The sequence below is a fragment of the Canis lupus genome, chromosome X, assembly GCF_003254725.2.
Source record: "Canis lupus dingo isolate Sandy chromosome X, ASM325472v2, whole genome shotgun sequence".
NCBI classification, from domain to species: domain Eukaryota; kingdom Metazoa; phylum Chordata; class Mammalia; order Carnivora; family Canidae; genus Canis; species Canis lupus.
In genome coordinates, this window is record NC_064281.1 from 65,847,925 (window position 1) to 65,875,882 (window position 27,958).

At 33.9% G+C, this 27,958-nt stretch overlaps 1 protein-coding gene across 3 annotated transcripts in view; it reads left to right on the forward strand.

The window, feature by feature from the left end:
- LOC112649496 (uncharacterized) overlaps positions 1 to 27,958 on the forward strand; it is a 290,778-nt gene that overhangs the window by 261,402 nt on the left and 1,418 nt on the right. The window contains exons 10-14 of one of the 3 annotated variants that reach the window (XM_025431847.2): positions 3,773 to 3,894; positions 4,325 to 5,832; positions 11,007 to 11,099; positions 20,383 to 22,976; positions 25,905 to 26,017. In XM_025431847.2, coding sequence (XP_025287632.1) covers positions 3,773 to 3,894; positions 4,325 to 5,832; positions 11,007 to 11,099; positions 20,383 to 22,976; positions 25,905 to 25,979 — 4,392 coding nt within the window. In that variant the 3' untranslated portion in view covers positions 25,980 to 26,017. The remainder of the gene's footprint in view (positions 1 to 3,772; positions 3,895 to 4,324; positions 5,833 to 11,006; positions 11,100 to 20,382; positions 22,977 to 25,904; positions 26,018 to 27,958) is intronic. The other 2 variants (XM_025431846.2, XM_025431848.2) reach the window with 2 other exon arrangements.

Sequence of the window (27,958 nt, forward strand, 5' to 3'; positions counted from 1 at the left end):
TTTCAGATGTATAAGTCACAAATTTCTCCAGGGGCAAACTACTCTATGACTTTAGCACCATCAAAGATACAAAGAAGCCTCTGAACTCTCAGAAATTTAAGCAAATTGATCATTTCTCTACATAGAAAAAACATCTCAGAGTACTTAAAAAGGCCTCCTAATCTTACTTAAAAATATAATCTCATGGACTCTGAGTCATAAAAGTCATTGGAAATCATGTAGTTCAAAGGATGGCAAACTTTTTCTGTAAAGGACTTATTTCTTAAATATTTGGGGCTTTACAGGCCAAGAGACTATGTCCTCAACTATTGAAGGAAATGATCTCACTGAAGGGCTAATAGGCTTTTTGCATTTTACATTTTTTACATTTTTAAAATGTAAAAGTCTTCCTTTGATCTTAGGGCATATGAAAACAGATCATGTGCTGGATTTGGTTCACAAGGCATAGTTTGCCAGCTCTTCATCTAGTTTATTTTTTCTTAAACTAGGCTATACTTACTTATGGTGCTTGTTGAAAATACTTGGATATACTGGCTTCTTTCCTTGACATTAAACTGCAAATGGAGGGATCCCTGGGTGGCGCAGCGGTTTGGCGCCTGCCTTTGGCCCAGGGCGCGATCCTGGAGACCCCGGATCGAATCCCACGTCAGGCTCCCGGTGCATGGAGCCTGCTTCTCCCTCTGCCTGTGTCTCTGCCTCTCTCTCTCTCTCTCTCTCTGTGACTATCATTAATAAAAAAAAAAAAAAAAAAAAAAAAAAAAAAAAAAAAAAAAAAAAAATAAACTGCAAATGGGGATTCTTACTAGTGATGTTTTCCCAAAGTAAACCTCTAGGGAAATATACAATGTACAATGGTGGGAATAGTTTACCAAAAGGAGAATGAATGATTTAAGAGTCAAGTTTCATGAGTACAGGCCTTACTTCTTTTAGAAATAAAATTGCCTGGGTGGCTCAGTGGTTTAGTGCCGCCTTCAGCCCAGGGTGTGATCCTGGAGACCCAGGATCGAGGTCCCATGTCAGGCTCCCTGCATAGAGCCTGCTTCTCCCTCTGCCTGTGTCTCTGCCTCTCTCTCTCTCTCTCTCTCTCTCTCTCTCTGTCTCTCATGAATGAATAAATAAAATCTTTAAGGAAAGAAAAAATAAATAAATAAATGGCTCCTTGCCATGCACTATCCCTGCTCCCCTTAAATTTCCTATTTAAGCCTTAAAATTCTCAAAATTTTGCAAATCACATGCTTTGACTTCCTTTCATGCTAATTGCATTTAAGATTAACATTAGTTATACAATGATACTTTTTACTAAAAAAAACAGATTATGGAGAAAAAGTTTTCTGTATAATACTGTTTATTAATAGAAACTTTTTATTATTTTCATATTCCCCATGCACCTGGGAGTCACCTTTTACATTCTGTGGCCTATATAACCCATGAAACCATTTCTTTTAGAACAATGACTAATTAGGATACGCTCGTAGGTATGTAGCATGGCACTGATGTCATCAGATCAGGAAATGGTCTAATAAATTTCTTCATCTTAATGACTAATCTGTTAAGATTATAGAATGAAATTAAAACTTAGTTCTATATAAGATGCAGTAAAAACAGCAGATATAAATAAAGGAAAAACAAGGAAATAAACTTTTGGACAGAACCTTACAGGCTTAACTGAAAATTGGTTTAGTGTAGAGTATAAAACTGTAGAATTAATATTCTTTAGAGGAAAGAAGCAACTTTCTAGAAAGAAGGGGCAACTTTTTACATATTCATTAGTTGGACACATTTATTTAACAGTCTAATTGAATTTAGTCTTCACAGCAATTTTTTCTCTCAATTAGAACTTCTCAGTACTGTACAGAATTATAGTTCTCAGGAAAACATAGTCTTAGAGATATAGATTAGCTTTTACAGAGTTCTAATTAATGAATTTATAAACATCCTTCCCCTTCTTTTGATGTCAGTTTAAGTTTAATTAACTAGCAAGAAATATATTTCAAAAGTGTCATCTATGTAAAGTGGTATTACTAGAAAGAACATTTAAACTTTCTGATGCTCTGTACTATCTTTGAAAGTTTTCCTGCTAAGGAAGATATTTGGTTCAGTGTTCTAAAAGGCAGACATAAAGGTTTGTTCTAGTCAAAGCCTCCAAAACTTCAGGTAGTATGCCAATCCTAAATAACCACCGTCAATTCCATATTTATTGTATTTTCTGTTAGATTTTTAAATCAATGTAGTAGAATATGTAGCTGCCCTACGTTCTTTTGAAAAGATTAGAAACATGATCTGTATAGTTCCTCAGGAAGCTGGGTATCCTGATAAACCTAATACATGAAAGGATATTAGTTACCAATTTACAAAGACAGATATTATTTTATTAGGCATATATTATGTCTAACTGAATAAAATCTGCTTGTATATTTCCTCACTCTTTAGTTTTGTCTTGACTTTCAAGCTGATGAAAACTAGGGAATTACAATCATAGTAGAAAAGCTATTACTATGATAGAATAAGAGTCAAAGAAATTCTGAGTATTGGCATGTTTTAGATCAATGTTTAGAGGCGTATGAAATTTGTTATTTACCTCCCCCGGGATGTGAAATATTTTTCATGGTTGTTTGCTATATAAATCCAACATTACCTTTCTATTTCTTATGTTAATCTTTTACATTTTATGTCTTTACCAGTTTTCATAGTGAGTATTTTCTCTTAATCATTATCTCATCAGAGGCTTACAATTATATGCTGAGACAGGAGATTCCAAATCTTTTATAATAATCAATTATATAGTATATTAAACCTTATGAAGTATTTTTGTTATATCATACCTAAATGACATATTATAAGTCTATCATATTTTGCTCAGGTTTCATTGAAAAATGGAATAAGTCATTTTCGCATAGATAAAATTCATTTTGATCATTTGTCAACTTTCTCTTCTCCTGTGCTTGGACTCCTTCTTTGTCTAAAAGATACACTTGTTAGGTATGTTCTACTTTGAAGCTAACAAAAAATATTAATAGCAATTATTATGTCTATTAAAATCCTTTTGGTTGAAAGGAACAAAACTTTACTCATTCTAGCTTGAGCAAAAACAAAAGGGTATAGTAAGAACTCAAGTCAAGGATCATGATTACCATAGAGAACTCAAGGGCAGAAAGGAAAGTTAATACTTAGGAGGAACTGGAATCAAGAACCCACATAAAAATTTGTTTTCATCTGTTCTTCTAGAGATATATGATCTCTTGTTTCAGTTGCCTTTATGCGTGGCTGTTTTATGCTTCACATTCTCTGCACATTGACTTTTTTCTACTTATTTAGGCATCTGACAGACATTGCTTTTCTTTAATGCATGAGATTGCCTGTCTTCATTTCAAGCAACCAGCAGAAAAAAAACAAAACAAAACAAAAAAAACCCCTTCTGAATTCTAATTCTAAATCCCCAGGAAAGAGAACCTGTCCCAATTTAGGTCAAATTCCAGCTACCTGCACTGGGTAACAGAGTACCAATGCAGCACTGGAAATAGCCATTAGTTCTTAGTAAAGTAGAGGATAGAAAGACACCTCACAATGTATTTGTGTCTGCTTTTATACTTAAATATTAATTCTGAAGTTTTACTTTGGAAGAGGTTCTCACCATGACTTACCCTTAAGCACAAATGAAGCTAATGAAGTAATATCCTTCCCTCAATCAAAATTCCTAAGAGTTCTGTTTCATGGTAAATGCAACTGAGAAATTATAACTTGGTTTATGATTTATTTTGCTTTTGCTTCACAGCCAGTAACTACGACTAGTTCATCAAGTAAACATATATTTTCACTTCAACATGTGTCCCTTCCAATTGAAATAGCATCTGACAAATTTGGATATTTTTCCCTTAAAAGGCTCAATTCTCCAAGGTAAGCCTCTCTAATAACCAGATCTACAAACATACAATATTAACTTTGAGTATAATATATAAATAGTTTGTTTTATTCTCCACTGCATTTTTAAGATTATATTCAATTCCCAAAATAATAATGTACTAATTAGACAGAGACAAGAAAATAGTACATTGCAAGGAAGTATCCTAAGCAAGCTATTACTTTCATGTGATGGAAAACAGTTAATATTAGGGCAAACACAAATAAGTGCAAAATCCACCTAACACTATTATTCTTCCAATTTGTTCACAAGAATGTTGGTGGTGTTTCTTGCTTTCTACTGTCTAATAGATAAAATATGTACTTTATAATATTTTCCTATAGGGAAGTTTGCAACAGAGAAAATATTTGACATTTAACATCTGATGAATATTTTTAAGGTGTTCATGTTTGTCTTTTCTTTAAGTAATGAAAGAGCAGTTATGTCAAATGATGAAGGGAGCAAGCCTGAAACAGAAGTTTCTGATACAAAAATTTCTGAAACTTCAGCTGGTTCTTTGGACGATAGAAGTCTCCAAGACCTAACAATAATTGAAAATGACACCCTCCCACTGGAATCTGGCTCTGAAAGATGTATGATTGATTCTGACTCTGATAGAGGCATTGGTTTGGACTCTGACTTAGAAGAACACTCAAAAGACTCTGGGTCAATAATATGGGGCATGGACTCCGACTCAGAAAAATGTCCCATGGACTCAAACTCTATGAAATACCTATTAGAAGCAGAAAAATGCCAGATGCCTTCAGGCTCTGTGAAAGATGTGATGGAGTCAGAGCAACAACTAGAGGGAATTGAACAATGCCAGGTGGACTTTGACCCTTTGAAATACTGGATGGATTCAGATTCAGAAAAATACTTGGCAGACTCTGACTCTGAAAAATATGCACTGAACTCTGACAGTGAAAGACCAGAGATGGATTCAGACTCAGAAAAATGTCCAACAGCTTCTGCATCTGTGAAACATCTGCTGAAGGCAGAAAAATGCCAAATAGCTTTAGATTCTGTAAAACGCCTGATAGAATCTGAAAAAAGATCCATTGAGACCAAAGAACACTGGATGCTCTCTGATTCTAAGAGGTTTGTGATGGACCCAGACCTGGATAGAGATGGAATGGACTCAGCTTCTGCTTCTGGGGTACATCTGATGGCGGAAGAAAAACACCAGAAAGAGATTAGATCTAAGAGATATGTAATGGATTCCGATTCTGAACCATGTGAGATGGATTCAGACTCTGAAAAATATGGGCTAGCCTCAACAGCTGTGAAATGTGTCTTGGATGCCAAAACATTCCAGTTGAGCACTGACACTGAGGAGCACTGGATGGATTCTTGGTCTGAAGAACGTACAATGGACTTAGATTCTGAAAGCCTGGGGGCAGTCTCTGATGCTGTGAAACACGTGTTGAAGGCTGAACATTGCCAAAGGGCCTCTGACTTGGAAAAATTCTGGATGGGCCTTAGGTTTGAATCTAAAAGATTCTTGACTGACTCTGAAAGACAAAAATCGGACTTCAACTCTGGTAGACATTGGGATAGCTATGGAAGGTATCAATTTAGGTCTGAAAGACTTCAGCGTAGCTCTGGAAAACGTAAAGATGGCCTTCAAAAACATCAGGATAGCTTTGAAAGACATCAAATAGACTCCAATTCTGGAAAATATCTAGCAAAATCTGAAAGCAAAAAATATCAAAATGAATTTGAAAGTGAAACACAGATGATGGAGATGGAGAAGGAACAGTGTTTGATATTTGAAAATAAGAAACTTCCAATGGACGAAGAGAGGGAAAGATATCTCATATGGCCTGACAGTGAACAAGAACACAAGACTGTATCTGACAATGAAAGACACGACGTTGACTCAGAAAATGAAGCACAACAGCTTGGTGCTCGCAGGAAGGGTAATCGTCCTCAGGGTAAGCTTAAACGTGTGTGGCTTTTGAAACCATCTTGTTTACAAGTACAATTAAAAACAGGATGATGCTTATGTCAATAGCTTTGATAGAGTTGAGGCTGAGATCATTTCATAAAAAACTCAGATAAAAGGTATTTTAACCTTAGATTTCCATTCACTTTTAAAAATTAGACAAATAGGGGCACATGGCTGACTCAGTCAGTAGAGCATTTGGCTCTTGATCTTAGGGGGTGTACACACTACCCAAGATTACTTAAGATAAAATCTTTTTTAAAAATTAGGTAAGTCATCTCTCTTTAGTTATCTTCTTCTTAAAAGAAAAAAAAATAGAGAATTATTAACAGAGATGGTTATAGGGCCTAGAAAACAACACATTAAATTTTGTTTGCATTATTTAAGAATGGGTGAATAGTCATAAATAAATAAAAATTAAAAAAAAGAATGGGTGAATAGAGATTGCTCATAAATTTTTCCCCATTATTAGTTGCTATGAAAAGAAGTATCCAAGCCTAACCATATAAATATCCAACTTGCTTCTTTCAAAATTATTATGAAAGCTCTATAATTCTCAATAAATAGTTGACATTTACCTTGTTAATCACATTGACTTTATCACACTAAATGATTATAATTCTTCATTTCCTAAGCCATTGGTATTAAGGTATGCTTATGACAAAGGAACTATTATCATTTCATAAAGTGTTTTTCTTCATACTAGTCATTTTCCACAGTCTTACAATTCAAAGCATGAAAAGAAAATTAAGAACTTGATGCCTAAGCATTCATAAGAAAACTTCCCTCTGAAAATATAACAAATTTTGTGCTTCAATAAACTCCAGTGACTTTTCAAAAATAGAGTATTTGAAATTATATATATGTATACATATATATAATGTATGATCAATGTTTCCTATTTTAATATGTATTTACACATGTCTTTGAAATTTGTTTTATATAATACTGACTTCTTCATATCATATTTTTTAAGCAGAGAAGATTATTAAATCCAATAATACTATATATTTTGGGGCATTTACTACACAAATTGCTATTCAGGTGTTTACCTAGTTATCAGGTACATTTATCCTCAAGCCATTAATTTAGTTGGATTAAATATGTAATATTTTATTGGAACAGTCAGAGGAAAATATTTACCTCATTTTTTATATTATCTGACAAAAACTCTCTGATTGTTAGTTAGACATGCAATTCTATTGGAAAGGATAAAGTAATGGGAGAAATGAATTTCTGAGATCCTCTTATAAGGCAACATATTGATAGAGTGGTGAAAGGTGTTACCTTTTACAAAGAGGGGCCAAACACTAATTAAAACAATGTATTCACTGGATTTAAATTTTGTAACATTAAGTTAATTCTCTCCTGATCCAACATCATTCTTTTCTACCAGGGCAGTATTAACAATGCTGTAAGAGTTGCATTAATCAGCATGGAGGGTATAAAGGTTCACATTTCTCATCCAGCTTCAGTTTTTGATATTTTCAAACAACATCTAATAAACGTCCAGAGAAATACCATAACTACTCCTAAGGGACTCAACTGCATTGTTATTGATGTGCTTTGTAAAATTTTGTCAATCAAATGCTTACTGCATGCTCGGCATATATTATGATAAAAACATAAAAGCATAATACTAAATTTATATAGTGCCTCAGGCTTTCAAAGTCCATTACTGTGAATATAATAAACCATCTAATACTGAGTGTCAAGCAGTATGCTTCACACAAGTCACATGCATTATTACACCTAAATTCTATATTGATAATAGCTAAGCTTTATATAGCACTGTCATGGACAATTCTAAGCAGTTTACACATAATAATTTGTTAGTGCCAATTCACCAGCACAAATTAAGTAATACTAATTGATGAGTTTTAAACATATGAATTCATTAAAACCTTTCAACTTTAGGAGGTAGACACTATTATCATTTCTAGTTTACCAATGAAGAAACTGAGGCACAAAGAAGTTGTGTAATTAACCAAGGTAACACAATAAATGACAGTCAGGACATGAAACCATACTCCAAAGTCTGTGTTGTTAAACATGAAGACATACTATCTTTCAGCTAAGCTGAATGTATTATCCCAATTTTACAGTGACAACAGAGAAACTAAAATATTCAAGTGAGTTGTTCTGGACGTTAACAAGAGCTTATTGGATTCCAGAGTCTGAGTCCTTAATCAAGTTTAAGTGTGTTACCTATACCTCAACTCTTGTTTAACCTCATATTCTTCTAGTTTAGAAAGAGCAACCACGGTATAGCATTATTATACCTGCTTCAAAAATGAGGAAACTGAGGCTCAAGCAGGCTTCTTCCCTAAATGTCACATAGGTAATTAGCAGTTAGGCTGGAGGATAGAAATTCCTAGTCTAGTGTTACCTCAAGTACGTCTGTGACTTCATGAAGTTTATAATATGAGAAAATAATATTAATCCACATGAAACCAGTCAATTAATTACACTTTAGCTGAGCCCAATTTTTTATAAAGGCTTTGACACATTTTAAATATTTGCAGTTAGGCTATATCTAATTTGTGGATTATTATTAGTGTAAAACACACATTGGAATATGGTTCATCCATAGTTAAAGCCCTTTCATACATAAAACCAAAATTTTGCTAGCTGCTTTCACCAATCTTCAGCTGTTGTATATTAAAAATATAAACTGATAGGCTAAATGTGATTTGTAAAATCCTATAAAGTTGAAGCCTATAGGTATAGAAAAATTGCTCTTTGTGCTACCTATGCTCACTTTGAAATGACAACACACTCCTTACCTAAAGTCAGCTTAACACTGTCTGTTCCTTCTCTAGCTGCCTTATCATAAAGAGATAGCAAAACCGGCTTTGCTGCATGTCCCAGGCTGAAAATTAGGCCTTTTTGTTCCTCTGTCTATGGATTTTAAATGACAATACTTTTTTTTTTTAATGAATAGTTGGTTACAAAACAGGTGCCTTTTAAAAGATTTTATTTATGTATTTATGTATGTATGTATGTATGTATGTATGTATGTATGTATGTATTTGAGAGAGAAAGAGAAAGAGGCAGAGGGAAAGAGTTTGAGTGGGGGAGGGGCCAAGGGAGAGAGAAAAGCCGGCTCCCTGCTGAGCAGGGAGCTAGAAGTGAGGCTCTCACCCAGCACCCTAGGCTCATGACCTGAGCCAAAGGCAGATGCTTAATCAACTGAGCCACCCAGCCATCCCACAAACCACGTTTTTATCTTTTTTATAAAATGCCTTTCCTGAGAGTAGTATAAAGGTCATTAATAATATTAACTCATTTATTTAATTTCTATGCTTTTATAATGATGTTTAGAATTTTTGTTGTACTGGAGGGGAGAAGAAATGTGTGGGAAATATCAGAAAGGGAGACAGAACATAAAGACTGCTAACTCTGGGAAACGAACTAGGGGTGGTAGAAGGGGAGGAGGGCGGGGGGTGGGAGTGAATGGGTGACGGGCACTGGGGGTTATTCTGTATGTTAGTAAATTGAACACCAATAAAAAATAAAATTTTAAAAAAATTTTATACCAAGTACTATCATTTTGGCATTATTGAACTGAAATCTCCATTGTTTGACATGAACATATTTCTGTATATTCTCACCCCATACTCTACCATAGCCTATTATTAAACATTTTTTTCATTAAAAAATGGTGGTAAAATATACATAACATAAAATTTACTATATTGACCATTTTAAAGTGTAAAGCTCAATGGTAGGTACATATTGTTGTGCAATCAGTCTCCAGAACTATTTTCATCTTGTGAAACAAACTTTATAACCATTAAACAATAACTTCCCATTTCCCTCTTTGCTCAGTCCCTGGCAACCACCTTTCTAGTTACTTTCTCTATGATTTTGTTTAAGTTTTTATTTAAGTTCCAGTTGGTTAACATGCAGTGTAATATTAGTTTCAGGTATACAATTTAGTGATTTAACACTTCCATATAACACCTGGTGCTCACCACCAGTGCACTTCTTGATCTCCATCACATATTGAACCTATCCCCCTAACCACCTCCCTGCTTATAACCATCAGTTTGTTCTCTATAGTTAAGAGTCTGATTCTTGGTTTGCCTCTCTCTCTTTTTTGTCCCCTATGTTGATTTGTTTCCTTTCTATGATTTTGACTAAGCATATCATATACAGTATTTGTGTATTTATGCCTGTCTTCTTTCAATCAGCAACCAATGCTGTTGCATATGTCAGAACTTCCTTCCATTTTAAAGATAAATAATATTCTATTATATGGATATACCAGATTTGTTTATTCATTTATCTGTCCCTGGATAGATGTTGGTGTTGTGTACCTGCCATCTTTCGGCTATTGTAAATAATGCCACTATGAACATGAATGTGTAAATATCTCTTTGAGATCCTGATTTCATTTTGGGGACATAAAATCAAAGAATAATTGTTAGATCGTATGATAATTCTGTTTTTGATTTTTTGAGGATTTGCCATACTGTTTTCTATAATACCTATACCTTTTTACATTCCCACTAACAGTGTACAAGAGTTTCAATATCTATACTATTTCATATCCTCATGAACATTTATTTGTTGCATTTTTGACAGCAGTCATCCTAATGGGTACTTCTTTGGCAATTTTATATCCAGTATTTCATTAGAACAAGAACTGTCTACAAAACTTTTTAGTGAAAGTGAACTGAAGATATGCTGAATTTTTACATGAAGCAAATCTATCACCAGTATATAGTGGAATATTTTTTAAAAGATTATATTTATTTTGAGAGAAAAAGAGAGAGTGTGCTTGTTCAGGGAGGGGAAGAGGCAGAAGAACAGAGAATCTCAAGCAGACTTCATGCTGAGCACAGAGCCCAACTTTGGGCTCGATCCCATAATCCTGAAATCATGACCTGAGTTGAAATCAAGAATCCAATGCTCAACCAACTGAGCCACACAGGCACCCCTATGGTGGAATATTTTTAACTTAGTTTTCAATATTGCTATAATAAACTCCATTAAAATTGGGAGGAAGATCCCCATTACTAATAGATACAGTATTTGAAGAAAAATAGTATTATCAGAAACATTTTTTTCACTGCAGAATCATATAAACTTTTCCTTTCTACAATTTTATTTTATTAGGAATTGGAAAATAATTGAGTCTATTTAATTTGTTTATAGGTTTTTGGAGGCCTATTTTCCTGTCACCTCCAATTGGCCAAGGAAAGAAAACTGAAGAACAAAATTTTGTACAACAAATTGATAACAGAGGTGGTGAGTATAGTCAATAGGAATTGCTTAATGATTTTATATAGTTTCTTTTTTAAAAAAATATTTTTTAATTTATTGATGAGAAACACAGAGAGAGGAAGAGACACAGGCAGAGGGAGAAGCAGGCTCCCTATGGGGAGCCCAATGTGGGACTTGAGCCCAGGACCCCAGGATCACTACCTGAACCAAAGGCAGATAAATACTCAACCACTGATCCATCCAGGTGCCCAGATTTTATATATTTTCTGTCAATATTTGGAAAAACTTAGGCTAAGATTTGTTAAATCAGGGATCCCCAAGGCAATATCCAGATACAGTCATTATCCAGGATGATTCACTGGACTCAGCATACAGTAGTACTCAAGGTTAAAATTTATTACAGCAAAAGATCACTCAATAAAATAAAATCAGCAATGAGAAAAGGCACATAAAGTGAAAACTAACAGAAACTAGGTACAAGGTTCCAAGGGTCCCTTCCCAGTGAAGTCATACAAGATTCATTTAATTCATCATGAGGTGATGACAAAATGTGTGAGATGTTGTCTATCAAGGAGGCTCATTGATTTTCAGTATGGAGAGCATTTTTGTTTTGTTTTGCTTTTGTTTGGAAAAACACTTTTACTAAAATATAATTCATCCAATCAGCTATACAATTCAGTGGCTTTAAGTATATTCATAGATATGTGTAATCATCACAGCAATCCCTTTTGGAAAGCTTTTATCACCATAAGCAGTAACCCTGTGCCTTGTAGTTTTCATCTTCCCACCCTTTCCATTTCCCCTAGCCCTAAGGGACCACTAACGTGCTTTCTGTCTCTGTAGATTTCACTATCCTGGACTTTTTATATGAGTGGAATAATATAATATATGGCCCTTTGTGACTGCATTTATTCAGTTAGTATAATGCTTTCAAGGTTAATCCATATTGTATCATGTGTTCATTTGTCTTAAATATATGCATAGAGAGTAATTGCTGAATCACATGGTTACTCCACAGTTAATTGCTTGAGGAACTGCCAATCTGTTTTCCAAAGTGACAACATAATTTTATACTACCACCATCATTTTATGAGGATTTCTATTTCTGCACATCCTTGTAAACGCTTTTGTTATCTGACTTTTTAAAAATTTTTATTTATTTATTTACTTACTTATTTAGAGTATGCATTAGCCTGGGGAGGGGCAGAGGGAGAGGGAGAGAGAGCATCTCAAGCAGACTCTGTACTGATTGCAGAGCCAGACCCGGGGCTTGATCTCACAACCTTGAGATCATGACTTAAGCTGAAATCAAGGATTTGATGCTTAACCAACTGAGCCACCCAGGTGCCACTGACTTTTTTATTTTAGACATTCCAGTGGATGTGAAATGTTACTTCGTTGATGATTTTTAATTATATTTCCCCAATGACTAATCATGTTAACATATTTTATGTGCTTTTTGACCATTGTATATCTTCCTTGGATAAATGTCTATTCAGATTCTCTTTTATATTCTTTTATTTTTATTATTTTTGTTACTGAGTTATAATAGTTCTTTATATATACTGATTACATGATTTTTTATCAGTTATATAATTTGCAAATATGTTATACCACTCTATGGATTGTCTTTTATTTTTTATGATGTCCTTTGCAATAGAAAACTTTTAAAATCTAATGTGGTCCAAACTGTCTGTTATTTCCTTTTCTTGTTCATAATTTGGATGTCATATCTAAGAATCATTTGCCAAATCTAATATTGCAAAGATTTACAGCTATATTGCTTTCTAAAAATTTTATTCTTACATTTAGCTGTTTGATGCATTTGAGTTAGCTTTTTTCTGTATTGTGTGATTTCAGGGAACAATTAATTCTTTTGCTTGTGATTGTCCAGTTGACCCAATACCACTTGTTGAAGAGACAATAATAATACACTATGTTAATTAATTGAATTTAAATTTAAAAACTAAATTTAAACATAAATAAGATAAAATAATAAAGTTGTCTCCTTTCATGTAAATATTGTCTTTTTTCAAAGTTAATGTCATGAATATCATTGTTTCAAGCTATCTATTAGCAATTATTATTATTATAATTGTCACTTTAAGAATTTGTCATAATCTTCCTGTGTCAATAGTTTCTTTTCATAACTATGTTCCATAATTATATTAAAATAAATATCACTTTTAGTAACAACATTTTTTATGATACATATGCTTTATTTTCACTCTACAAAATATTGTGGGAAATACAGATATTGAACTTCTTGGAATTATAATTGGTGTTAAACCTATATATATATAAATATATATATATACACATATATACATATATATACACATACATATATATATACATATATATACACATATATATATACATATATATATATATATATACACATTTAAAAGGCTTAAAATTTAGTTCCTGTAATTAAACAATCATGTTCTTCCTAACTTTCAGAAAATTAGGAGAATTAGGATTCTTGGGTGCCTCAGTGATTTAGTGTCTGCCTTCAGCTCAGGGTGTGATCTGGGGTCCAGGGATCAAATCCCACATCGGGCTCCCTTGTGAGGAGTCTGCTTTTCTCTCTGCCTATGTCTCTCCCTCTCTCTGTGTGTCTTTCAGGAATAAATAAATAAAATCTTAAAAAAAGAAGAAAATTAGGAAAATTAACATAATAGTGCAAAATTGGCTGCTAGTCACTAGGTTTATATGTAAGATTCAAGAGGGGAAAAAGACTAGCACAACAATCTCAACAATATTATATTCTTCTATATTGAGAAGGTAGAAATATCTAACATTTATATAGTATCTCATTTAACCCACACAACAACTTTACAGTAGTTATAATTGTTTTCAAGGTGAAGGAACTATGGCTTGTGAATGTTGTATAACTTGCCCAAATCATATCACTAATACTGACAAAACCAGATTCTCAAACATAGGCTGTTGACTGAAAACCAATGTTCATTCTTACACACACTATATTGAGTTCTCTAAATCACATAGAAACCACTATTCTGCTCTGATAATATCAAGAAGATTCTACTTTATTGTCATTTATTCATTTTGTCTCCTCCTCTAAGAGTCATAAAAAGAGTAAAAGGCTTTAGATTATTTCTTTTTAAAATTTTATTGTATTTAAATACAATTAACATACAGAGTAGCATTGGTTTCGGGGTGGAGTTCAGTTTTTCACCCATTACTAACATCCAGTGCTCATTAGGTCACTTGCCCTCCTTAATGCCCATGGCCCAGTTACCCCAACCCCATGCCAACTTCCCCTCCAGCAAGCCTCAGGTTGTTTCCCATGGTTAAGGGGATTTTATGGATTGTTTCCCTCTCTGGTTACATTTTTTTAAATTTTTCCCTCCCTTCCCCTATGATATTCTGTTTTGTTTCTTAAATTCCACGTGTGAATGAGATCATATGATAATTGTCTTTCTCTGAACTATTTTGCTTACATAATATCCTCTAGTTCCATTTATACTGCTAAAATGGTAAGGTTTTGTTCTTTTGGATGGCTGAGTAATAATTCTCTGTGTCTCTTGTGAATAAATAAATAAAACCTTTAAAAATGGGATCCCTGGATGGCGCAGCGGTTTGGCGCCTGCCTTTGGCCCAGGGCGCGATCCTGGAGATCCGGGATCGAATCCCACGTCGGGCTCCCGGTGCATGGAGCCTGCTTCTCCCTCTGCCTGTGTCTCTGCCTCTCTCTCTCACTGTGTGCCTATCATGAATAAAAAAAAAAAAAAAAAAAAAAAAAAAAAAAAAAAAAAAAATTAAAAAAAAAAAAGTTTAACAAGGAAACATGGAACATTAACATGGAAAAAATCTTCAAGTAATTAAATACATGTTTGAAAAAAAAAATAAATAAAACCTTTAAAAATATTTATTTTAAAAAATGCTGGCCTCATAGAATGACTTTGGAAGTTTTCCTTCCATTTCTATTTTTTAAAATAGCTTCAGAAGAATAGGTATTAATTCTTCTGGTAGAATATTCATGGGAAGTCATCCAGCCCTGGACTCTTGTTGGTAGATTTTTTATTACTGTTTCAAATTCCCTGCTGATTATGGATCGGTTCAAGTTTTCTATTACTTTTATTTCAGTTTTGGTAGTTTATATATTTCTAGGAATGCATCCATTTCTTCCATATTACCTAATTTGCTGGAATATAGTTGTTCATAATATGTTCTTATAATTGTTTATATTTCATTGGTCTTATAATTGTATTCTTTCAGTCTGGATTATCTCTCCTCTTTTATTTCATTATTTTATTTATCTTTTCCCTTTTATTTTTGATAACTCTGGCTAGTGGTTTATTGATCTTATTAATTCTTCCAAAAAAAACACCTCCTAGTTTCATTTATCTGTTCTACTCTTCTGTTGGTTCTATTTCATTGATTTCTGCTCTCATCTTTATTATTTATCTTAGCCTGCTGGATTTAAGCTTTATTTGCTGTTCTTTTTCCAGCTCCTTTAGGTATAAAGTTAACTTGTGTTAAAACTTTTGTTTCTTGAGAAAGGCCTATATTATCCTATACTTCCCTCTTAGGTCCGCCTTTGCTCCATCCCAAAATTCTGAACTGTTATATTTTCATTTTCATTTTGCTTCCATGAATTTTTTAATCCTTTAATTGTCTTGTTGACCCATTCATTCTTTAGTAGGATAGTCTTTAACCTCCATGTATTTGTATTCCTTCCAAATTTTCTCTCATGATTGAGATCAAGTTTTTTTTTTTCCTGACATTTCTTTTTTATTTTTAAATTTAAGTATAGCAGACATACAAAATTATATTGATTTCAGGGGTACAGCATAGTGATTTGACAATTAGATATGTCATGATATGTTCACCTTGATAAGTGTAGTTACCCTCTGTCACCAAAGTTAGTACAATATTACTATATTCTCTGTGAAGTACTTTTTATCCCTGTGACTTATTTTATAAATGCAAGTCAGAACCTCTTAAACCCCTTCACCTGTTTTACCCTACATCCCTTTACCCTCTCCCTGTCTGGCGATTACCAGTTTATTCTCTGTATTTATGAGTCTGTTTCTATTTTACTCATTTGTTTTGTTTTTTTAGATTCCACAAAGAAGTGAAATCATATGGTATTTGACTTTTTCTGTCTGACTTATTTTACTTAGCACAATGCCCTCTGGGTCCATCCATATTATCATAAATGGTGAAGTCTTTCTTCTCTACAGCTGAGTGATAATCCTGTGTGAAAGTGTTTAAGCCACATCTTCATTATCCATTCATCTACTGATGGACACTTGAGTTGCTCCCATACCTTGGCCATTGTAAATAATGCTGCAGTAAACATGGAGGGTACATATATCTTTTTGACTTAGTATTTTCATTTTATTTGAATAAATACCCAGCATTGAGATGGCTGAATCACATGGTATTTCTACTTTTAGTTTTTTGAGGAACTTTCTTTTTTTATTCATTTATTTATTTTTGTCTTTTTATCTTTTTTTATTGGAGTTCAATTTGGCAACATATAGCATAACACCCAGTGCTCATCCCAAGTGCCCCCCTCAGTGTCTGTCATCCAGTCACCCCATCCCCCTGCCCACCTCCCTTTCCACTACCCCTTGTTCGTTTCCCAGAGTTAGGTGTCTCTCATGTTTTGTCACCCTCAGTGATATTTTCACTCATTTTCTCTCCTTTCCCCTTTATTCCCTTTCACCAAGTTTTAAAGCAATGTCTGTAAATATGCAGGGAATAATCCCTATCTTTTGGCATCAGTTAAAAGCTGATTTGTGACACAGTATGTCATCTGTTCTGGAGAATGTTCCATGTGCACTTGAGAAAAATGGGTATTCTGCTTTAGGATGAAATGCTCTGAATATATCTGCTAAGTCTATCTGGTGCAGTGTGTCATTGAAAGCCCTTCTTTCCTCATTGATATTTTAGATAAATTATCTATCCATTGCTGTGAGTGGGGTGTTAAAGTCCCCTAGTGTTATTGTATTATTATCAATGCTGTTCTTTAATTTTGTTATCAATGTTTTTATATAATTGGTTGCTCCCATGTCAGGGGCATAAATATTTACAGTTGTTAGGTCTTGTTGGATAGACCATTTAAGTATGATGTAGTATCCCTCTTCATCTCTTAGTACAGTCTTTGATTTAAGATCTACTTTGTCTGATATAAGGATTGCTACCCCTGCTTTCTTTTAATTTCCATTAGCATGATAAAGGAGACTCCACTCCCTCACTTTCAATCTGGAGAGGTCTTTGGGGCTTAAACGAATCTCTTGTAGACAACATATGGATAGGTCTTATTTTTTATCCAATCTGATACACTGTGCTTTTTGATTGGAGCATTTAGTCCATTTGCATTAAGACTGATATTGAAAGATATGAATTTAATGCCACTGTGTTACCTGTAAAGTCACTGCTTCTGTAGATTGTCTCTGTTCCTTTCTGGTCTTTGTTACATTTGGGCTCTCTCTTCACACAAAGGATCCCCTTTAATATTTCTTGCCGTAGTGATTTAGTGATCACCAATTCTTTTCATTTCTATTTGTCCTGGAAGCTCTTTATCTCTCCTTCTATTCTGGATAACATATTTTTGGCTGCATATGTTTCTCATTTAGCACCTTGAATATATCATGCCAGTCCTTTCTGGCTTGCCAGGTCTCCGTGGATAGGTCTGCTGCCAGCCTTGTTTCTACCCTTATAGGTTAAGGACCTCTTATCTCAAACTGTTTTCAGGATTTTCTCTTTATCTCTGAAATTTGCAAGCTTCACTATTATGTGGGTTGTTGACCTATTTTTAATGACTATGAGAGGCGTTCTCTATGCCTCCTGGACTTGAATGCTTATTCCCTTCACCGAATTTGGGAAGTTCTCAGCTATCATTTGTTCATATAAACTTTCTACCCCTCTCTTTCTTCATCTTCTGTGACCCCTATTATTCAAATATTATTGCATTTTAAGGTATCCCTGTTTTTTTCAAAGCCTCTCTTCATGATCCAGCATTTGTTTTTTTGTCTTTTCCTCAGATACCTTACTTTCCATCATTTTGTCTTATAGCACCGTTCTAGCCTCAAAAAGCCATCATACTTGTGCACACAGAGGCTAGAGTTTATCAGCTTGGTGGTTATCAGCCATCTTCACTTGACTCAGTTCCCTACTCTCCTTTGTCCCAGAAAAGCCATCACAGAGGCTTGAATCTATTGTGACAGACAGCAAAGAGTGATGGCTAGGTTATCTGCTACCTGCTCCAGTATCTATGCTCTGCTCAGTCAGTCCCAGAAAAAAACTAGATTATTTCTGATAGAGATCTCCACCATATACCTTATGCATTCTGTGCTGTAGCCACACTGAAAGTGTAAGTACAGATAATCATGTAGAAATAAATGGATGATTATAGATGCTCATATAGAAACTCTATACGAATATATCTATTTGCTTTTGGAAATCAGAGATACATCTTCAGGCTTATTAAGTGAGAGATACTTTCTTGTTTATAATTTTTTTACCAAGTGATTTCTCTCATATTTTGAATTTAAGAAACGGATTAGGTGAACTTAGGGGAAGGGGGGGAAAAGAGAGGGAGGCAAATCATAAGAGACTCTTAACTATAGAGAACAAACTGAGGGTTGAGGGAGGGGAGGTGGGTAGGGGGATGGGCTAAATGGGTGATGTGTATTAAAGAAGGCACTTGTTTTGTTGAGCACTGGATGTTAAATGGAAGTGATGAATTGCTTAATTCTACTCCTGACACCAATATTACACTATATGTTAACTAACTAGAATTTAAATACAAACTTGAAATTAAAAAAAAAACATCTTGGTTATAATTTAAGTTCTCTATCTCTGTGCAACAGCTAGTACTACTATCTGATTTTCATTTCACTCTTAGTGTTGTGCCTTACTCCTGACCACATGATAAGATTTTAATCAATTTGGTGATACTACTCTTATTCCTGATATGACTTTTTTCAAAGTGTTATCTTTTTATTTAGTTTAAGAACCTTGTATACCTTGAATGCCTATAAACTTCCCATTTGTTTTATAGCCAGATTGTTTGTAACTGTTTTAGTATATTCCATTATTATCTTGAATGTGAGTGAGTTTAACAAACAGTCAAATTACATCATCCTTTTGTTTCTGTCAGGCTTTAGTCTTTGTCACTAATGATAATAATAGCACTGTATAAATAAAATATATGATACATGATGCTATTGAAGACCAGAGCCATTAAAAATAATAGTTATCACCTTTCAATATTTACTGACACTTGGCTTGGGATAGAAAATTTATAGTTGTCTTTCTAGTATTTGCTATAAAAATAAGGTAAACGCTATCAAGATCTCATGTCTTTTGCATTATGTGTACACCACTAAATGCTATCATGTTATCAAAAGCAACATAATGACTTTATATATTTATAAGAATATGAGCTCCTTTCTTATAAATCTGTGAGGGCTATATAGTAAAAAAAAAAACTTCATTGTCACAGATAGCATACCTTATTGAATACTTTTCAGAATGTAAAGTTTTTCTTTTATAAATTCCTAAAGATTATTCATATGCAATTAAAAATTATCTTAAGGATTCTATATGTCCTTAAAGGAAATTTTATGAAAAGACATATCTCCTTCTCTCTAAAAAGTCAGTATCAATCTCTAAGTGGAAACTACCACCCAGCATTCTTTGACTCTTTCTCAAGTGTGATTTTGTGTTTGGTGCTAAAATGTAAGAAAAATGTCCTTAGGACCTTGAGGAAATGATAGAAGGGGGTCTTCTGTTTTTAAAATTAAGTCATTTTTTATTTTTGTTTTATTTCTGCCTATTTACCTGACATGTCAAGCCAAAGAATTTTTTTGTCTCTAAACATGGAGATTGTATAAATTATAGGTATTACATTCCAGGAAATAATAAATTGCTAGTATTTCTAGAAGCAAAATGAAAAAAAAATAATATAGATCTCTGGTAGCCAAACTTTGTTAAGCAAGTTTTATTTTGGCCACATAATGCCAGTGAATTCCCATCAATAAGCTATCTCCTAAAGAATAAGCTCTTTGAATCTTAACAGCATAGAAATATAAGTTAAATGACCATATTTCATTTTTTATATCTTAATAAGCTCAAGAGGACACCTTCTTGAGCAAAGAATTAGGAACATGACCTCCTTTTGAAATATCAAATAACAATAATCTTTTGAAGGAAAATGGTATTTTTTTCCTTTGCATAGATTTGTTTTGTAATGTGAATGTCAAAGTAAAACTTTGTGATTTTTTTCATTATTCTTGTTCATGTTTTATTCTTCTTTTTCTACCAGTTTCCAGAATTCAACTTGTAAGATATCTGAGTGATGACAAGATTGTAAGATTTAAAGAGGTATCTCCAAGGCTCAGTGACAATCAAAAATCACAGAAAAAGTTAAAGGAAAAGCACAGTCACAGCCTTTCTCCAAACCCAAACACATTCATGGATAATAAGTATCACAGAAATACCAGGCACAAAATTTCCATATGTAAAATTCGTTGCAGGGACTATAGATTCTCACAAAGTTTTCAGAGTTCCCAGTCTCAAATGAATCCTATTCCTCTTCTAAAGGCTGAGGATTATACCTCTGAAGTCTTAACACCTGCCTGCCATCCTATATCCATGAGCCCTTGGCCTACTGCACACCCCAAGACTCAGAGAAATATCACATATTCTTTGGATGCTGGAGCTCCTATATGTTCCAAATGTTCCATGGAAATCAATAATTCTCCCTTTCATAAATGTCTTGTAAATTCTGATGATGATTCAGACCCTGACTCTAGTTTACATCTCCAAATTCCCTTGGATTCTAAATATTCTCTGAGCCCCAAATCTGTTAGACATCATAAGACTTCTCGGAATAGCCCTTTATCACGATCCCTGGATCCTAAGCATCCTGTGGGCATCCACTGTCCTTTACACCGAGAGGATTCTAAGTATTCCTTGGGCTCAACTTCTTATTTACATTGTGAAAGTTGCTCAGCTCTTCAAAGTCTCATAGGCTCTACTGTTACCAGTACCTTTCCCATGAATCCTCAAAATACGACGGGCCACCATTGTACCCCTGGCTCAAACAATGATATCAACACCAGCAATGTTCCTGGCCTTGAAAATGAAGGCAAGTTTAACCTTACTGCTAGCCTTGAAAATGAAGGCAAGTTTAACCTTACTGCTAAACTTGAAAATGAGGCCAATCCTGACAGTGAAACTAAATTGATCAGTGCTAGAAATCTCAAAGATAAGGCCAATGCCAAAGAGAAGCTTCTTCTCAAAGATGAGATAGACCATGAAGATGAGACAGACTCTGAAGATGAAAAGGATTCTGAAGATGAAACAGACTCTGAGGATGACAACAACACCAAAGATAAGAAAGATCCCAAAGATAAGTCTGACCCTGATGACAGTGATCCCAAAGATAGCAATGCTGGAAATGATGCAGAAACAAACAATGGATCTGATCCTAGTGGTGGTGCTGACCCTCCAAATGGAGCTGATTCCAATAGTGATGGTGGTTCTAACAATGGAACTGACTCCAACGGCAAACCTGACTCTAACATTGATAATGCCAATAACAATGATGCTAACTCCAAATATAGCGCTGATTCTGATGGGGAAGAACACACCAATAATTCAGACAATACCTCTGGCCTAGACAGTGGTGTTGATCAGGACTGTACTGCTAACTCCAACAATGGCACTAATACAAACTACACCTCTGAGCTCCAAAATGGAACTTGCCTGGACTACTCTTCTGATTCCAATAATGGTGCTGGCCCCAAAAATAGACTTGGCTCTAAAATCAATAGATCTGGTCTCCAAAACAATGGCCCTGACCCCCAAAATTTCAGATCAGGCCCCAACATCCCAGAGCCCATCAACAATGGTTCTGGCCCCAACATCAGTTGTCCTGCTTCCAACAACAATAGTCTCAGCCCCAATAACAATGTTCCTGGCCTTAAAATAGACTCTGACTCTAACTATAATGTCAGGCCTAGTAATGCTATAAGCCACAATATTGCTGTTAGTTCTAACAAGTATGCTGACTCCAAGTGTGATACAAAACCCACCATTGTTACTGACCACAATTATGGAGCTGTCCCTAACTGTGACTCAGATCTTGACTGTATCTCAAGATTTACCCATGCAATAGGCTCTAGCCTTCTATTCAAGTCCAACTATAATGCCAGAAACAGTTATGCTGTCAGACCCAGCTCTACAGTTACCACTGTCAATGTCACTGACACTAGTTATACAACTAGTTGTAGTGGTGCTATTAGCCCTAGCTATACTGCTGGCACCAGATGTAAATCAGGCACTAACTATGACCCTAGGTTAACTCATGTCTTTGTATCCAACTTTGTATCCAACCCCAATTATGATGCCACAAATATCCATAATTTATATAATTCTAATACCGTAAATATTAACAATCTCTCTGAGCCTGAATTGGAAATCAGTACCAGTTCCTACATTGCTAAAATTGTTCATGGTAACTCCCCCACTTTTGCTGCTAGCACAAAATATACTTCCACTCCTGAAAATTTGACCACCTCTGAATTTTCTGACCCATCTAAGCTTGGTATAAACTCCACAGTTTTTGATAACCACAAATTTGGTGCCAGCCTCAATGACTTTGCTGGCTCTGTGGATTCTGCTAGCCTTAAGCATATCACTGAATCCAAGGATGTCCTTGATGCCAAGGAATCTGGCTTTATAAAAGATTTCTTCAGGGTCCAGAATCCCATTGGTACCAAGGATCCTACCAACTTAAACTTTTACTCCAATTCAAATATTCCACTCCCTAGTTTTGACATTATAATAGAAGCTGAACCACCAAATGTTGTGAAGTTTGCTCTATCATCAGGTGCTGTGAATCAATTTTTTAAGGTAAGTTTATATAAATGTAGACTTTAAATATCTTCTCCATTTCTTATAATTCAGAGTGTTAGGTCACTGAACAGGACCAAATAACTTCTTTGTAAAAATTTACTTGAATATGCAAACCATGGAAGAGAAGAGACAAGATGTCCAGTATTACTTCTTTTTTGACCCCAGCAGCTTGCAACAAGGTTTTCCATTTGAAAGATTCATCTGCCATACAGCTGATAAATAGAAAAATGGCATTTATTGCACCATGGCTGGCTCATTTACTACCTCCATCAAAGGTACAATGGCCAAGTGTTGGTTTCTTCCATCTATTTGCAGAGAGAGTAAAGTTAAACAAGCCTCAAATCCAATGAATTAAGACATTTGAAATTACTATCTCCAAAACTCCCATTTTATAAGGAAGCTGGCAAAAACAGCTATAGCCATTATATTCTAATTTCTGATTTAAATAAATAGAATTTTAATTTGTTTGGTGACCTAATAGTAAGGAACAAAGAACCCTAAACTCTTTCTACTTTTGCCTTAAAATTTACATTTTCTTATTTCTCCTGAAAATGAGTAAAATTGTATTTTTAATTAGTCTTTATCAAGTGTTTCTTCTAGCACTCTGAATTGCATGCACAAACTAAAATTTCTAAGTGCTTGGAAGACTATTTTTGGCAGCAGCAAGTAATATTCATTTTGATGAAGCTTTACCAGCATACTGTCATTGAGACATAATTAAGTTGAATAATTAATATTGAATTTTAGTCTTGTTATTCTTCATTAGACATGGTAAACACATTCCATTTGGATTGTAGTATCTGTGTGGATAAATATGCATCTTGACAAAGTTATTTTTTTACTAGAATGTATAATTGATGTGTACCTTTTAAAATAAGGCATATAATCTTATAATCAAAATGAAAGTACAAAATTGGTATCTCTCTAATGCTTTTACTTTAATAGAGAACAATTTCATGATTTTCCCAAGAGAACCACCTCTCTGGAAACAGTTATAAACACCTAATATAGTTTTATAGCTCCACCATATGTAAATTTAAGGGTAATATCCAATTATAAGTAATAAAAATACCATTGCTAAGATACAAGCCTTAACATTAGAAAAAAAGAGACGTTTTCCCCAGTTGTTTTATACAAATGAACTTTTGCAATAGTATGAAAACTTAAAATATGATATGTTTTTGTATTGGATTTGGTGTTTTTGGATGAATGAAAATACATTATCATAAATTTTAGCTTACTAGTTAAGGAACACTTTGCAGTTTGAATTCTGGTATATAAGAACTATGTTTCAAAAAAAAAAAAAAAAAAAAAAAAAAAATAAGAACTATGTTTCCTAAGTTTGGGTATATAAAACATATGTTAATTTTAGATGAAAAAATCCTGTAAAGTAGTGCATTTCTGTTCTCCCAAAACAATCAAACTTTTCAAATGGAGAGTACACAAACAAAGCATTCTTCCAGAAGAATGGATGATTACCTTCTCTCAGAGCTTTGGTATTTCCACATTTTCCTGGTTTATTACATCCTTGTCCATATTTCCATCACAAATAACTACAATAGGGATAACAAGATACTTTCCCCATTAAAAAATTTAAGGAGAGAAAAAAAAATTTAAGGAGAGAAGCTCACTTTAAAAGGAATAAAACTTTTCTACTAACCACAAATGAACCAACCAACCAACTTAACATCGGAATATGAAGTCAAGCCATTTGTATCCTATTCATTCATTATTTCAATAGGCACTTAGTAATTAAACAGTGTAGAAGGCTCAAAAATATGCAAAGTAAAAACATAGTGTCCTTTAAAGTGTTTTTAGCCTACTTATCCTAATAGGAAAACAGATGCCTATTTAAGGAGAGAAACTATGTGAAGACAAATAAAATGACATTTCACTCATTTATAGAATGATTAGGTATCATTTTGGTTGTTTATATCACATGTCATCAATGTATTGGCGTAGTTGGAAATATGTGTGTATTAATTATTATACTGTGTTGCACTTTTCAGAAATAACCAAACAAGACCATAACTCCTGAAATTATCTTCCTCTTTGTAAGGGTTAACATTGACTTCCATTACTGGTTTTAGAACTATATTACTAAAAGCCTGATACCATTTAATAAGTTATCAAGAAGTTATTTACAATTCTGAAGAAACAATATGATTCAATATAAAATAGATAAAAATAATATCCTACTTTTCTTAAACTTTGAAAATAGCTTTTATTTATAAAAAATTGCTCAAGGATTTAATTAGTTGAAGTACATGACATATTCCAATGTACTTAAAAAAAATTGGATTAGGGCCATTCAAAGAAGTGGTCATCTATGATTTGTGGTAGATTTCTTAAAAAAACAAAGATGATCCAGTAGTGATACTGAAGAAAATTTTCATATAGTATAGTCCATTATAACCAGAGTTTTATAAATATAGAGTTATATAGATCTTCTTAATGACAGATGCCTGAACATATCAACCAAATGTGTTATGCTTTTTACACCAAAGTTCCCTTAAATTAGTACCTCTAATAATTGTTCCAAAATTAACCAACAAAAATGCTTTTGTTTATAAATATCTTATATATTTGAGGAAGTCTACAGATAAGTCTTGGTTCAGGAGGGGCTAAATTTGTAGTATAATGTCATCAAAATGGATTAACTGAAGTGACCAGAAGTTTTCATATTTTCATCTCAAATGGTCTACCCAGTGTATCATTTCCTTTCTGATCATAAAGCCATTAAAATACATGAATAGTTTTAACTCTTCTGCTTAATATTCATTGAAATAAATCTTAGTTAAACCCAACTTTTAGGCATATTTAGCTATATAATACCCGCATACTCCAGATAATCAGTGATGTCCTGCCTTGTAGTTTCTTAATTAAATATGGATACAAATAGATAAACAGTTTTTCTCTTTCTAGCTTTTTAGGGATATGCTGTGTTTCGTTACAGTGGGAGACATGTTTTCTGGGGATTTTCAATCTAAGATACAATAAACCATCTACTTTCCAAATATACTGTCAACTTACTTAAGGTCTGTTCATTGTTAAACTGCTTTACTGAGATCATCTATGCACCAAGCCTTTCCATAAAGTCACTCCTTTATATATCAATTTGATCATATTTCTTTATAATAATGAAGTGGTTCCATGGTGTTCTATTGCTAGATTTGTTGTTAGATAAGATAGGGTCCTAAAAGTGTTTAATTGAAATACAGTGATATGAGTTGGAATCTCCTTTTGGAATGAATTAGTAAAAGATCTCAAATTGAATGTAACTAAATATTGAACAAATCAAAAAGTTCCTCTTGCTAACAAGGTGAACTGCCCATTGCTCTCTGAATAGTTTGGGAAAAAAACAACTGTTGGTTTATTAAAAGATCAAATTCTCAGACTGAATTCAGCCTTCTTCTTATATCTACACCATGTGTAGTTTTCTGAGCCAACCACAAATTTACAATGACCCAGGTGAGCAACCCAAAGGAAAACCAGTTACCGCAAGCTCAAAGTAAAGTCAGCTTTATTACTGCCTCTATTGCAGAAAATCTGTTCCAATGACCTTCTTTCTGTAGGAGTTTCAAAATTATATATTTTCCCTGATGCCTCAAGGGTATTTGGCCCAGCCCCCTTAAATGTAACCACAGGATCAACGATGAATCTTATCTGGGCAGATAGAGAAAAATAGACCAAATCAACTTGAGTCCAAAAATTGGTGGAGACTGAGGAGAACTTTATCACTCAACATCACAAATCTTCAATAATCGACTAAAGAGACATTTTGTTCTCAAAAGGATTTCATTAGATTTTCAAATCTCAGAAATGTTTGCTACAATGACACCAGTGCAGATACGGTGCATTCAACAGCTTGTAGGATCTGTCTCCCATGTTTTCCAGGTTTGAAAAAAACTGAGGCAGTTGTGTCTGAATTTATTTCATCATCTACTTGAGGGACAATTAGTAAACTACATTTTCCAAAATTTTTAAGTCTGAGTTTGGATGTATTAAGTATCAAATACAACAAATATGAAATGATTAAGTAAGGTATGAAATTTCAGTTTTTATCTCTCATGAGTGATGTCAACCAATCCACTTCTAAAGATACCTGGATTCATTAAGTGGAATGTTTATGGGATAAAAACTGCTGACCCAGTGTAATAGAGTCCCTCAATAAAATGAAGAATGTGGATAAGAAGGTAGCAGCAAGAGAGGATCATATTGGTGGTGAAGACAAAGAAAATAATGTTATATTGTGGAATTATAAACATGATTGCAGTGATCTTCACTTTTTATCATATTATTAAATCTTAATATGTTCTGGCTGGTCCAAGTCCATTTGTAAAAGAAAAATAATTCTTCTATGCCATCCTTTGTACTTCCTGACCTGCCCCTATCTCATCACATACATGCACACGCACACACACAAAACTACAGACTTTTCAAAGTTTCAAATACCAAGAATAAGCACCCTGTATTAACAAATGCTCACTTATTCACCACCAGCTTCTGTTTTTCCCATTCTGAGGTCACTCTAACACCCTAATATACTAGCCCCATCTAGAAAGTAATCAAGTTGTCAAGCTAAGGGTATTCCCTGATTGCTTACTTTTGAAAGTTTATCTCCTAATATATCCACTACCACCTCATTTTTACCCTTTCACAGAGAACCTATACAAACACACACACACACACACACACACACACACACACACACATGACTGATATCTTTTTCTGCTTTGGGATTACTTTGAGGACCATAACCATCTGAGCTTTTATGGTGATTTTAATAAGAAGATGATTTTTATTACAAATAACTGATTTTTCTGTTTTTTTAATAACTGATTTTTTAATAAGAACTTAAGAACAATCTGTTTGTTCATACTTACTATTTTGGAAAAACCTAAATAAAAAGATGGCCAACCAAGCAGCAAATGAAGTGGAAATAATAGAAGAAACAAGCACCAGCACCATTTTATTTC